Source organism: Hipposideros armiger, unplaced genomic scaffold, assembly GCF_001890085.2.
Source record: "Hipposideros armiger isolate ML-2016 unplaced genomic scaffold, ASM189008v1 scaffold_17, whole genome shotgun sequence".
Lineage (NCBI taxonomy): Eukaryota > Metazoa > Chordata > Mammalia > Chiroptera > Hipposideridae > Hipposideros > Hipposideros armiger.
In genome coordinates, this window is record NW_017731367.1 from 7,825,559 (window position 1) to 7,836,889 (window position 11,331).

The 11,331-nt window shown below is 53.9% G+C and overlaps 2 protein-coding genes across 2 annotated transcripts in view; one reads left to right on the forward strand and one right to left on the reverse strand.

Moving 5' to 3' along the window:
- Positions 1-6,464, forward strand: part of SNED1 (sushi, nidogen and EGF like domains 1) — a 73,576-nt gene extending 67,112 nt beyond the window's left edge. Inside the window, exons 27-29 of the mRNA XM_019628462.1 lie at positions 95-178; positions 993-1,030; positions 2,508-6,464. Of these exons, the coding sequence (XP_019484007.1) occupies positions 95-178; positions 993-1,029 (121 nt within the window). The 3' untranslated portion in view covers position 1,030; positions 2,508-6,464. The remainder of the gene's footprint in view (positions 1-94; positions 179-992; positions 1,031-2,507) is intronic.
- The window catches only part of MTERF4 (mitochondrial transcription termination factor 4), a 7,197-nt gene continuing 579 nt past the window's right edge, over positions 4,714-11,331 (reverse strand). Inside the window, exons 2-5 of the mRNA XM_019628470.1 lie at positions 11,093-11,216; positions 9,642-10,140; positions 7,837-8,021; positions 4,714-7,207 (exon numbers count right to left, since the gene is read on the reverse strand). Of these exons, the coding sequence (XP_019484015.1) occupies positions 6,857-7,207; positions 7,837-8,021; positions 9,642-10,140; positions 11,093-11,216 (1,159 nt within the window). The 3' untranslated portion in view covers positions 4,714-6,856. The remainder of the gene's footprint in view (positions 7,208-7,836; positions 8,022-9,641; positions 10,141-11,092; positions 11,217-11,331) is intronic.

The window sequence follows — 11,331 nt, forward strand, 5'->3', positions numbered from 1 at the left end:
GCCTTTCCCCCAACGCCCGCGTGGCTACTGTGGGTGCACGCGGCCTGGGTGCAGCCACTCCAGGTCCGGCCTTTATGGGGCTTTCTTCCAACAGGTATAAACGAGTCTACAAACTGCACCAAGACGTCTGCTTCAGAGAAAGCTGTGAGAGCACCAGTGTCAAGAAAACCCCGCACAGGTGCCATCTCGTGGGGGGAAGGGGTGGGCAGGGGGAGCATGCTGTGTCCTGTAGTTCACAGGGTATCGGGGTGAGGGCGGCCCTGGAGACGGAGTGCTGTGGGATGCCACAGGCCCAGGGGCTGGGCCAGGCTGTGTATCTGCACATCGTGCTGCCCTGTGCGGCCATGTTCTAAGAAACTGTGCACATATGTGCACATGTGCGCAAACACGGTGGTACCGCTGGGCATGGTGGGTGCTGGGCCGCAGGGTAAGTTGGGGGGTACAACGAGTGCCTGGTGCTAAACCTGGGGAGCAGGAGCATCATCAGTGGGCCTAAGTGCTTGGCTGCAAATAGAGCAAATCGGTTTACTTTTTATTCACTCACACCCACGTTCTTTCCCCACAGGGTTCAAGCCAGTCACTAGAATTATTATACAAAGCACTGCCTGAGTGCGTTTTACTTCTAAGAGTCGAGTCCGAACCCCAGTCACCACACACACGGGGGCGTCACTCAGTGTCGGGGGAAGTGCAGTTCACGCGGCTGCTGCCTGTGGGCCCCTCGGGGAGCCCGGGCCCTCTTCCGCCCACACCCTCCCTCCACTCTCCATGACTCATCCAGCCAGGAGCTGTCCCCATCATTCCACAACATGCACCTCAAGTCACGTGGGCACACTAAAATGCTAACCTCAGGGTCACAGGGATGGTGACCCCAAAGTGAGACGTGTGTGAGCTAAAGAACAACGGGATGGCAGCAGGCGTCTGGGCCGAGGGGGCGCCGGGGTCACAGGGACACAGTCTGCTTTTCATAAACCACTTTTCCCTACTTGTTTTAGGAAACAAAGTGACAGTCCAACTCTGAAGACATCTTAAGGTACGTTCCCCAGGGACAGCAACCCTTCTCCCAGCACTGCCAGGGAAAGCTCCGAGTGTGCCTTTATTACAGACTCCCAGGCAGGGTTCCGAATGCCCTGATGGGGTAAGAGGGTGAGAAGAACAGAAAGTAGGGCGTCCCAATGGATGCCAGCCTGGTGCAGCTCTGTCTTAAGGTAGAAACGAGGCTGTCTGGGGTGAGGACGAATCCCACTCCATCGGAGCTCAGGGACCCAAGGGAGTGCTTCCTGGACCCTGTGAAAGGCCATCCATTGAAAGGAAAACTGGGGTGCCATGGCCACATAACTTTCGGGAAGTCCTGAAGACGCTCTCTCACTGGGAGATTCCCAGTGGACACAGGAACCCTAAGTATCAGAAGCCTTGAAATGAAAGAAACTTTCTAACTCGACCTTGTTTAATCCAGCCTTTCCCAAACCCTTTCGGCAACTCAACTCCATGTGACCCCACAGTCCCCACATGTAAACTCTGCTGAAGTCCTCACAATAGTTCGGAAGATAGTGGGTTAAACCTAGAGACCCACCTACAGCCTGTAATGAGCGTCACACTGACCACAGGTTCTCATCAGCGTGTCTCTGGGAATGAAGGACAATTCTGGGCGGCCTAGGACAGCTCACTGCTCCTGCTCACAAATGAGCTGAACCCTCCATCTTCCTGGGAGCAGGACAGCAGGGAGGAGCCCCACACAGACCACGGTCATCATACGGCTGAGGGATGCTCTTCAGAGCCCATGACAACCCGCCAGAGGCAAAGGGCTTTGCAGCTGTAGGCTGACACTAACGGGGGACCCCTCGCACAAGCAGGCGGGCATCTGCGGGGCGGGGGGCGCCATGTGGCCTGGCAGGCATCCCTGTGGGGTATGAAGTCCACTCAAAGGCATCACTCCCCAACCTCATGCCCCCAACACATGCATCCAGAACACTCACTCCAAGGCTTACAAGCAACTCACACTGGGGAAGAGGCCACAGATATACCTGGGTTTGAAATACGTATATTGCAATGTTACCTGAAGGAGTATTTTTTAAAGTCACTCAGCAAATCCATTTCTATAAAAACAAATCAGAAATCCTTGACTATTGTCAAATACCGGATTTAGAATACCTGCTCTTAAACAGAGAAAACAAAATAGGTAGGAAACAGATACCTATATACCCAGACACACACCCAAGAACACCACACAAGAATCCATTCCAATCCAGAGTGACCAGTGACCGGGACGGCACGTGCCTTCAGAGGAAGGACCCAAGGGCTGCACCGCATGGAGGGTGGGGGGTTGCGATGCAGCCCAAATGTCCCTCTCAGGAGACATGGTCAGTCCTCCTCCACAGGCCCGCCCCCACCCACTGCCTCCTTAGAGGGAGCAGGACTCACAGTTCTGACACCTGGGGCAGCAACCCCGACACTAAGAGAAACAGGAAGCCGCCGTTCCATTCTCATGCCCCATTTTGTTTTCTTCAAAGGATTCGGGACGTTCTTGTGACACTCCACCAACCTCACAAGTTTCTAGAGCCCAGGAAGACGAGGTCTAAAATTGGATTGAAAAGGACACCTTGGGGGACAAGGTCCTGGCTGAAGCCTGTCCCCTCCACGGCTTCTCCTCTGGCCTCTAGCAGACACACGGCCAGGCCAGGGACAACCCCTGGGGCCACCATCTCTGCATCTTGCGCTGCACCTCCCAGCCCGTGCTATAACCCAGGCCGCGTGTCCCCAAGGGGCAGCCTGTGCCGTGGTCAGTGAGCCACACAGCATGCGCATCAGCCCTGGGGGAGCGAGACTGGCTGCCAGGAGCTTCTGCAATGTCCAGAAACCAGTTCTAGATTCCAAAGCCAGAGAGAGGACCACCCCACACACACACCTTTTGAGACCTGACATCTAGAGGAGCAGCAGCAGCTGCCCACAGCTTCCAAAGCAGAGGGCGGGCTGGGCTAGTGGACAGGGGCGGGGCTGGGGCAGGGCTGGGGGGAGGAGAGCTGAGGGCAGGGGTGGGGTGGGGGGGAGGCAACACAAAGGAAAGCGAGTGGTCTGCTTCTGTGGCTTCTGCCAGCAGGTGATTCACGCAGATGCCTTGCAGGCTAGTGCTCACCATACAGACCAATGATTGTGTAAGAGAAAATGGTAATTAGTGCTAAGATGGCGTTTACACACTTAGCCTACAACTTCTGCTGTAAAGGGTCAGGCAGTAAATACAGAGGGTGTCCCAAAAATGTACACATTTTAAGAAAGGAAAAAACTGTATTAAAATTGTACTACTCAATATGTACTGACAACAAAAGTTGAATACAAGTCAGGTGTATACATTTTTTGGCACCCCCAATATTTTTGACTTTGTGGACCACAAGGTCCCTGTGGCCACTACTCAGCTTTGGGTCACAGTGCAAACAGCCATCAACGCATGCCTTGACGGGTATGGCCGTGATCCAATAAAACTTTATTTACAAAAACGGGGGCCACGTCCCATGGCCATCCCTGGCTAACCCCCACTCAGGCTTTAGCCTTATGCAGAAAGCCATCCCCGATGACATGTCACACCTGGGCACCAAAGACTCCCGTGTCACAGAGGTGCTACCCAGACCCTGCTGGAAGCCATCCCCGATGACACGTCACACCAGGGCACCGAAGACCCCAGGGTGTCCAGAGGCGCTAAACTGACCCCGCTGGAAGGTACCGAGCTGGCAGCAAGGGCTCCTCCTTACAGCTCTGGGTACTGAAGACGGGCAGTGGGCTGGCTAAGCCAGATCATGTGTGAGATCCCTGTCCGCCACTCACTGTGGCCTGCCAGGGGTCCCCGCATATCCTCACAAAGCATCGCCAGCTGCAGAGTGCTGTGTCACCTCACCTGCAGAGTGCTGTGTCACCTCACCGTGACCCCTGCAGTCAGCTCACTCCCACCAGCTCTCTTTTCCCTGAGGAGCTCAGAACAAAAGAGACCAGCCGTCTTCACCCGTGTGGAGGTCACAGTCAGTGACCCTGCTGGGACACAAGCCCCTGTGCTCTCCCACAGACTCTGCCCCAAGTCAGCTTTACACCACCGGAAATGCCCCTCCTTTCATCTTTCATAAAAACATTTTTGAAGAGTTAGAGTATACTTTAAACTTTTTATTCTTATTAAACTTGTGTGTGCCTACGTCTGTGTATTATGCAATTTGTCATTTTCAGAAAGGAGGAACCATCATTTCTTTAAGTGTCTACTGGATTCCAGAATGTCCGGTCTCCAGGGCCCACCTGTGTGAACCAGAAAACCACGCACACAAACATGTACTGCTGACCGCTGCTGCGGCACTGGGACCTGTCACCGCGTCTGTGTAAGCTACGGCATCTCTAGCAAATGGCATGACCAAGTGACGTCACTGAATGTAGCTGAGACTCTCCGACCTCAAGCCCCTTGGCCACGAAGCCAGGCTACTGCGCTCCAGGTTCTCACTCTGCAGCACTCGTTTCTCCAGGACACTTGCCAGAGCTTGGCGCTATGCTGCCGTCCAATTAACCCACTTGTATGCTTTACAGACTGAGTATCTACAATAGTAAAGACTTCCTGATGCTAAAGGAATTACCATTCATCCTGGAACATTCGAAATGAGCCACTGCCTTCATCACATGGCTCCTTCCTAAAACTCTAATATTAGTCGTCCTTGAAAACACTCCAAGTCCACTCATGGAAATCAGTAATCACGGAATCAAATAAGCATTTATTTGTGTCAGGAGGAGAGGAGGGAACCACAAGTCGCTGCACTCACCATCTGCTGACCAAACTTGGAAGAACTCGCCATCTAATCAAGTGTTCATCTAATCAGTGGGCATCTAACCAGGTGCCCACTCAGCCCGCCTGGGCACGAGGACAACAGTCCAGGTCTGGGGAGTGTCGGGCACTTAGATGCCACAAAATGCAAGAAAGTGAAAACACTGGCACAGAGTGAAATGTCTTCATTTTCAAGTAATTTTGTCCATGGCCAAGAAAGACAATGAAGACCACATGTCCCTTTTCCTCTGCTGCACCTGGGCTGTCACAGGCGAATGAGGAAATGCACGCTGCCCCGACTGCCTCCCACCTGCGAACCCAGCAGGCAGGGCCCACCCGGTGCCAGCCACCCCAGCACCTTCCCATAGATGGAACTGCTCCTGCTGTCAAGCCACAGCCACGTGTGGAGGGAGTCACTGAGCCTTTTCTTTTGCAAAAAATGTCCTTCTCTTTGCGGCCATGCTCAAACATGAGACTGGAGAAAAAAGCATGAATTCTTTTGATTCAGCACCGAATCCTCCAGTAAAATACAGCTGAAACCCATCGACAGCACTCCAGGACACGGAGGAAGAGACTCTTAAAAAACCTGCGACTTACTGGTCTTTTAAATCAAATACGATAAATGCGGGGCATTTGAATCTGAAGTTCTCACAAAACGACAGTCATGTGTTGCCAGGCCCGGCCTCACAGCAGTTTGCCTCAGCCCTGTTGACATCTGGAGCTTGGTCATGTGTTGTGGGACTGTCCCATGCACTGCAGGGCATTTAACAGACCTGGCCTCACCCACCAGATCCCAAGTGCACCCTCTCCTGGTCCTGACAACCAGAAGAGTCCCAGATGTTCCCTGGGACCCAGATTATCCCCAGGTGAGAATGGCTGCCTGACACAATTCTTATGTGGTCTACAAACAGAAGGCCAAGAGCTAGGAGTCTCACGTAGTTGTTAAAATGCTGCCAAGGCCTGAATTTTAGTCACATCACCAAACATGTTTTCTGCAGCACTGGTCCTGTGCCAGTTCCCCCAAGGAAGGGGTGCCCAGAATGTCCTAGGTCGCACCAACCCTCCCTCTGTTACAGAGCTCATGCCATTAGGGCTGGGCCTCTACCTCAGAGGTGACCCTGGCTTACATCAAACTCCATTCCCTGACCCCAACGCTTCCAGGCACTCCGAAGACCCACTGGGCTCCCCAAGGGGACATCCTCCCCTCTGGTGTCATAGAGAGCTCCCTGGGATGACCCAAGACCAGCCCCCCACCCCAGGCCCCGCCATGCCCAACCCTGGGCAAGTGCTCTGTCCTCCGGTCTCAGACACCCCTCTGTGACGTGAGCAGAAGGGTCGGCGAGGACAGCTCCACGGCCCCTCTGTGCTGGCATTCTATGGCTTCCAGAGACTGCAGGCCTGGCTGTGACCCACTGGCCACAAGCTGGCACAACAGCAAACTTCCCAGGGGCCAGAGCCAGGCCTGTTTCTCACAGAGACAGAGAAAACTGCCCCAGCATGTCGCCGGCACGAAGAAGCTATGCAGAATGAAGCCATGTGTCACTAACCCACTTCCTTCTACTCTGCTGTACACTGAATGCAATTATGAAGCAATATTTTTTAATTAAAAACATGAGTATTTGTGTGGAAAACCTGCTATTTGTTTTCATAAAATAAAGTGCTGTGATGTACTAAAACCTCACTGCCTTCTCCTAATTTCACCTTCATCACTAGAAGGACACAGGAAATGACTCTTGAACCAGAAGGAATCTTGTCCCCCACACTGCCATAAATTATCACCTACATACACGACAGAAAAATAAAACCAAGTTTTGATGTATTGAGTTCCCCTGATTTTAACGGCTCAAAGTCAGTCTTTTATTCATAAAGGAACAGAGACCTGACAACACATCAAACTAACACACCTTCCCCTTAGTCTGACTACGTCTCAGGTGATTGATAATAATTTTTCATCCAAAGACCAGTTTTAGAATGAAAAGTAACCTGAGAGGATCCACGTGAAGCTCCCAAAGGTGCTGAGAAAACGAGAAGTTTCTTTGACATCTCCGGGCCCGGCTCCTTCCGGTGCCTGTGTCACAGCTCCCCCTGCCCCTCCCTGTCCTCCTCGTCCTCACTGGTGCTTTTGTCACCAGACATGCGGTGCTCAGACTCTTCTTCCTCCTCCTGAGCCAAGAGCTTCTTAAAAACTTCAAACTCCTCCACAGAAGAACAGGCCGTCCTGGCCAGAAACTCGGCTTCTGAAACTCTGAGGATGTCCTTGAGTGGAGGGTTGGGGACCTGTGTCTGCCCCTTCTTATCCGGGGTCTGGTACCGTCCTAGGCGCTCCAGGAATGTGTGTCTCTGCCTGATCTTGGTGATGGAGTACTGCAGGAAGTCGGTCCTCACCACATCCGCGTGCTTCACCCCCATCCTAAAATAAGCGTACTGAGGACACAGACAGGTTAGGGCCTCAGGTGCACATCTGAAATCCGCCATCCCAGTCACGGGAGACTCAACCTGTCAAAAGCATTCAAGAGCTGCCTAGTGGGCGGCGGCAGCCCAACTCTGACACCCACGTCTGTCTGATAGCTGACAGTCTTCAAAGGGTTTTCAAAATCCTGTTGAGAACAAAGCAGCAGGGACTAAAGGGCAGGAGGGAGAGACTGAGTCCCACTGCTGTTCAGACGGAGGGAGAAAGCCATGAGTCTGGGGAGAATAGGCCGCAAATCAGAAAACACAGGGATCCGTCCCACATCATCATAATGGTTACCAGAAAAATGAGGACAACTGTCACAATCACATTTCTGTAATCAACATGCTACACAGGTTGTAAAGAGGGAAGGTTTTAGCTACTTTTAAACAGGCCTATGTGGGCCCTAAGAACAGGGATGGGTCCTTCAGCATTAATGGCAGAAAAGCCGCAGAAGCAACCTTGGCTGAAATGAACAAGTGACAGACCGAGCTGGTCTGTCTCTTCGGCTGCCAGGCGGCCGAGGTGTCTTACCCACACAGCTGCCCCTGCTAAGTTGGAAAGCCCACTGTCACTCCCCGAGCCGCTCTCTCGGTCATCTCACCTGGAATTTGTATTCCAGCTCATCAGGGTCCTCCCGAAGAACGTACGGGCATCTGTGCAAAATCTCGGTCACTTGCTGCACGGTGAAAAGGCACTTCTCCCGGAGAACCCGGACAGTGCCGGCAATGTCCCGCTGACGCATGGTGAGGATTTCAGGGCAACACTGAAGCACCCTCCTCAGCTTCCCTGCAGAACCCAGAAAAGGGCGAGTACGTAATTTCAGGGTGTTCCAGACACCAAGAGGCTAGTGACGCTCACCCAACTCAAGCCAGCATTTCAAAACGACCAAGGAGCCCCACCCCCACAGAACCAGCGCGGGCCTCACAGGCCTTCCCAGCAGCACCCGGGGCGTGGGAGCGGTCAGCGCGGCCCAGCTCCCCGCTGACCCCTCACTCGGACTCTCCAGCCCGCCCTGGCCCGCGCTCCTGCCTCTCTCTGGCCTCCCGGCTGACAGGCACCTGCCCTCCTCACCTGGGAAAGGCTTTCACAGGGATTTCCTGGAAAGGTCAAACAGGAAGAGAGGGGAGCAGCGTCCCCCCACGGTGGAGCTTTGGGTTGAGGCTTCCTTCCATAATAAAACTGTCATCGGACCTCACCATCAACATTCCTAAGACCCGGGGCCTGAACTCAAAGAGAAGGAGTTCCACGCAAGTAACATAATAACAACAACCAGCACAAATATTGATGTCCTAGCTAGTGGGGTGACCACGTATTTTATCCAAACTGGGGCACTTCTGAGTGACAAGATGCCCTGTTAATTGCATTAGGATAACTGGTATGAACTGAGGCTACCTTAGGCGAATTGAGGCACATGGTCTCCTACGGATAGTTGGTCAAAGTTAGTACTTGGAAACTTCAAGTCGCTTCTTTAAGCTGCAGTTGAAATGTTCGTCAGTTGAGTAAGTCGTTGACTTGCTAAAATGTGTCAGAATTGAATTTTAAAAGTTTAGAGTTTATCTTTGCCACTTAAGGCCGTGCTGAGCTTGCTAATTTATCACCAGGGCACACAGGTCTTCAGTTTAGCCTTTCCGATTATACTGCACAAGTCATCTGGTAAGAGAAACACACAAGGCTGGCTGTCTTTTTACTTAACTTCTGGAGGAGGCCTAGAGGGGTCCTCTGAAATAGTGGCTCCGCAAACCTTTTCTCCCCCAACATCTAACAGTGAGAGTCAAGAATGAAAAAAAGAACAGTGGAGCTCCTCTGGTCAAAGTGGGTGGGGCTCCGTGGAGACCCTCATGGGCGCCAGCCCCCTTCTCCAGACGGCCATAAGGAGACCCGGTGAACTTCTCTAGGCTCCTGGAGGCATGAATCTTATGGGGAGTGGAGGAGGCAGCTGGAGGGAACGGCTATCCACCATTTCCCAGGAATCTGGGAAGATCTCACGGTCCACAGTAAATCAAAACACCCAGCTGGAATCCAAGTCTTTACCAGGGACCCTGTGTGGCTCTGGCTTTACATCAGAAACAAAGCAGTAAGGCCACCTCCAGCTAATTTAAACATCAAAGCTGACATGTGTACACATTATCAACACTGCAGGCTGACATCCACCTGTGAGCTGCTGCCGTGTGCCCACGTCCTACACGCTGAGCCCTCACAGCGAACAAGAGTCTCTGCCTACCACTCAACTGCCCCGTCCCCTCCTGCAGCGCCTGAGAAGAGACCACTCCTCCTCCTCACCTCCAAACCAAATCACACATTGCTCCCAAGGGCCTTCCCCAGAAGCCTCCCCTAATCCAGCTCGCCTAGGAGACTTGTTCCCCAGCTGGGACCCCTGGGCGCTACATAGAAAAGCTACACCTTTACCTTCTCCAAGGCCAAGCTTTCGCAGGTAACTGGAGCGCTTCTTCATCTGCATTACAGGCAGTTTCAATAACTGAGGGCTTTTCTTCAAGGCCACATACACAGGCTCTGGATTCACACCCAAGAGTATTAATTCTGAAACGATATCCAGCAGCTGTTGCGGGTGGGTACCTGGTTGCACAGTGAGCAGTTCATTAGCATGGACGTCACTGAACCCCATGTCCAGGAGAAAGCTGACGACCTCCTCTCGCTCCAAGGACCCTCCACGCACAGGAGCTCTCTGCTGCTCGAGGAGGCTCTGAGGTAGATGTGTCCTGCACTCTGGTTCCTGCACACGCTTTCTGGGTTCAGCACAGGGTCGCTCCTCAAGGCCCCCTCCGGGGGACGCTGTGGTCAGTTTACGCAACAAGGAAGCCGGTGTCCTTTCCTGGTCTCCAAGGCGAGGAGTCTGCCTGGCGATGCGGGCCCAGGTGAAGGGAATCAGGTGGTACCAGCCCGAGACCTACAGAACAGCACAAAAGGGCATCAGCACCTCGCCACCAATGTCACGGGCACCACAGGACGTACGAGCAGGGTGTCTGTGCCTTGGTCCCACAAGAACCTAACTGTTTCTATTAGAAATCTGCAAAACCATATGTGACCTTAAAAAGCCAACAGTGGAGGAGGTTCCCATAGAGAGAGCAGCGCACTGCAAGGGCACAGAGGTCAGAGCCACCCAAGTCGCCCCGCGTGGGCTGCCTGAGGGGAAAGGGAGCTTCCTCAATGCTGCCTGGTCAAGTGTGCCAGGGGGAGGGGAGGACATTTCCTCCACCCGCTCAGGTTCAGTGTGAGTGTGTGTGTGTGTGTGGGGGGGGGGGGGGGTCTGCAAATGTAACTGACATCAACAGGAGGAAAAAAAACAAAGTTTCTTAATACACACATGGCCGCTAACAAAAGGGATAGCTCCCCGCGTGGCTCGTGATAGAAGCTAACTCTGGGCCGGAGGGAAAAAGGCTCTTATCGGAAGAACCAATGGGTTTCCAGGGGGAACAAAGGGCGATAAGAAAGTCTGCCGTGTTGTCTGTTTATGCAAGTGCCAAGTGGTGCTTTTTTCCCTTCATGGCCATAAACCCCCCAGCAGAGAGGATGCACGGCAGCCTCACTCCCAGGAGTTTCTGCTTTTTAGTGACAAGTTAAGCTCTGAGAAAGCGTCTTTCTGTTTGTGCTGAATCGCAAATATCTTTAGTTTAAAATGATTTTCATGCCGACTCTGGGGGACCGAGTTGAAAACTGCGGGCCTCCTCCTGGGCTCCGGGTTCACGGACCTGAATTCATTCCGCAACCACACTGCTGCCGGGCGGAAGCGCCCCGTCCGCCCGCCGGCGTCCAGAATTCCCGTTCCCGTCAAGCCCCCTCAGCGCTCCAGGCCGGCGCGGAGCGGAGCCGGCGGAGGCCCCTTCCCGCCCCCACGTCACCGCCCGTCGCGCCCGGCAGTCAGCCGAGCCCACGCGCTCGCCGCTCCCGGGCTCCCGCCGGGGGCCACCCGCTCCCTCCGCCCGAGTCCCGCCCGGGTCCTGCCCAGCGCGCAGCCGGGCGGAGCTGCGCGAAAGGCGCCCGACGGAGCCGAGGGCGCCGAGGGCCAGGTGCGCGCACCGGCCTCCCGGGCAGGCGCCGGCTGCAAGATGCCACCGCCTGCCGGGAGCCGCGACCCGCG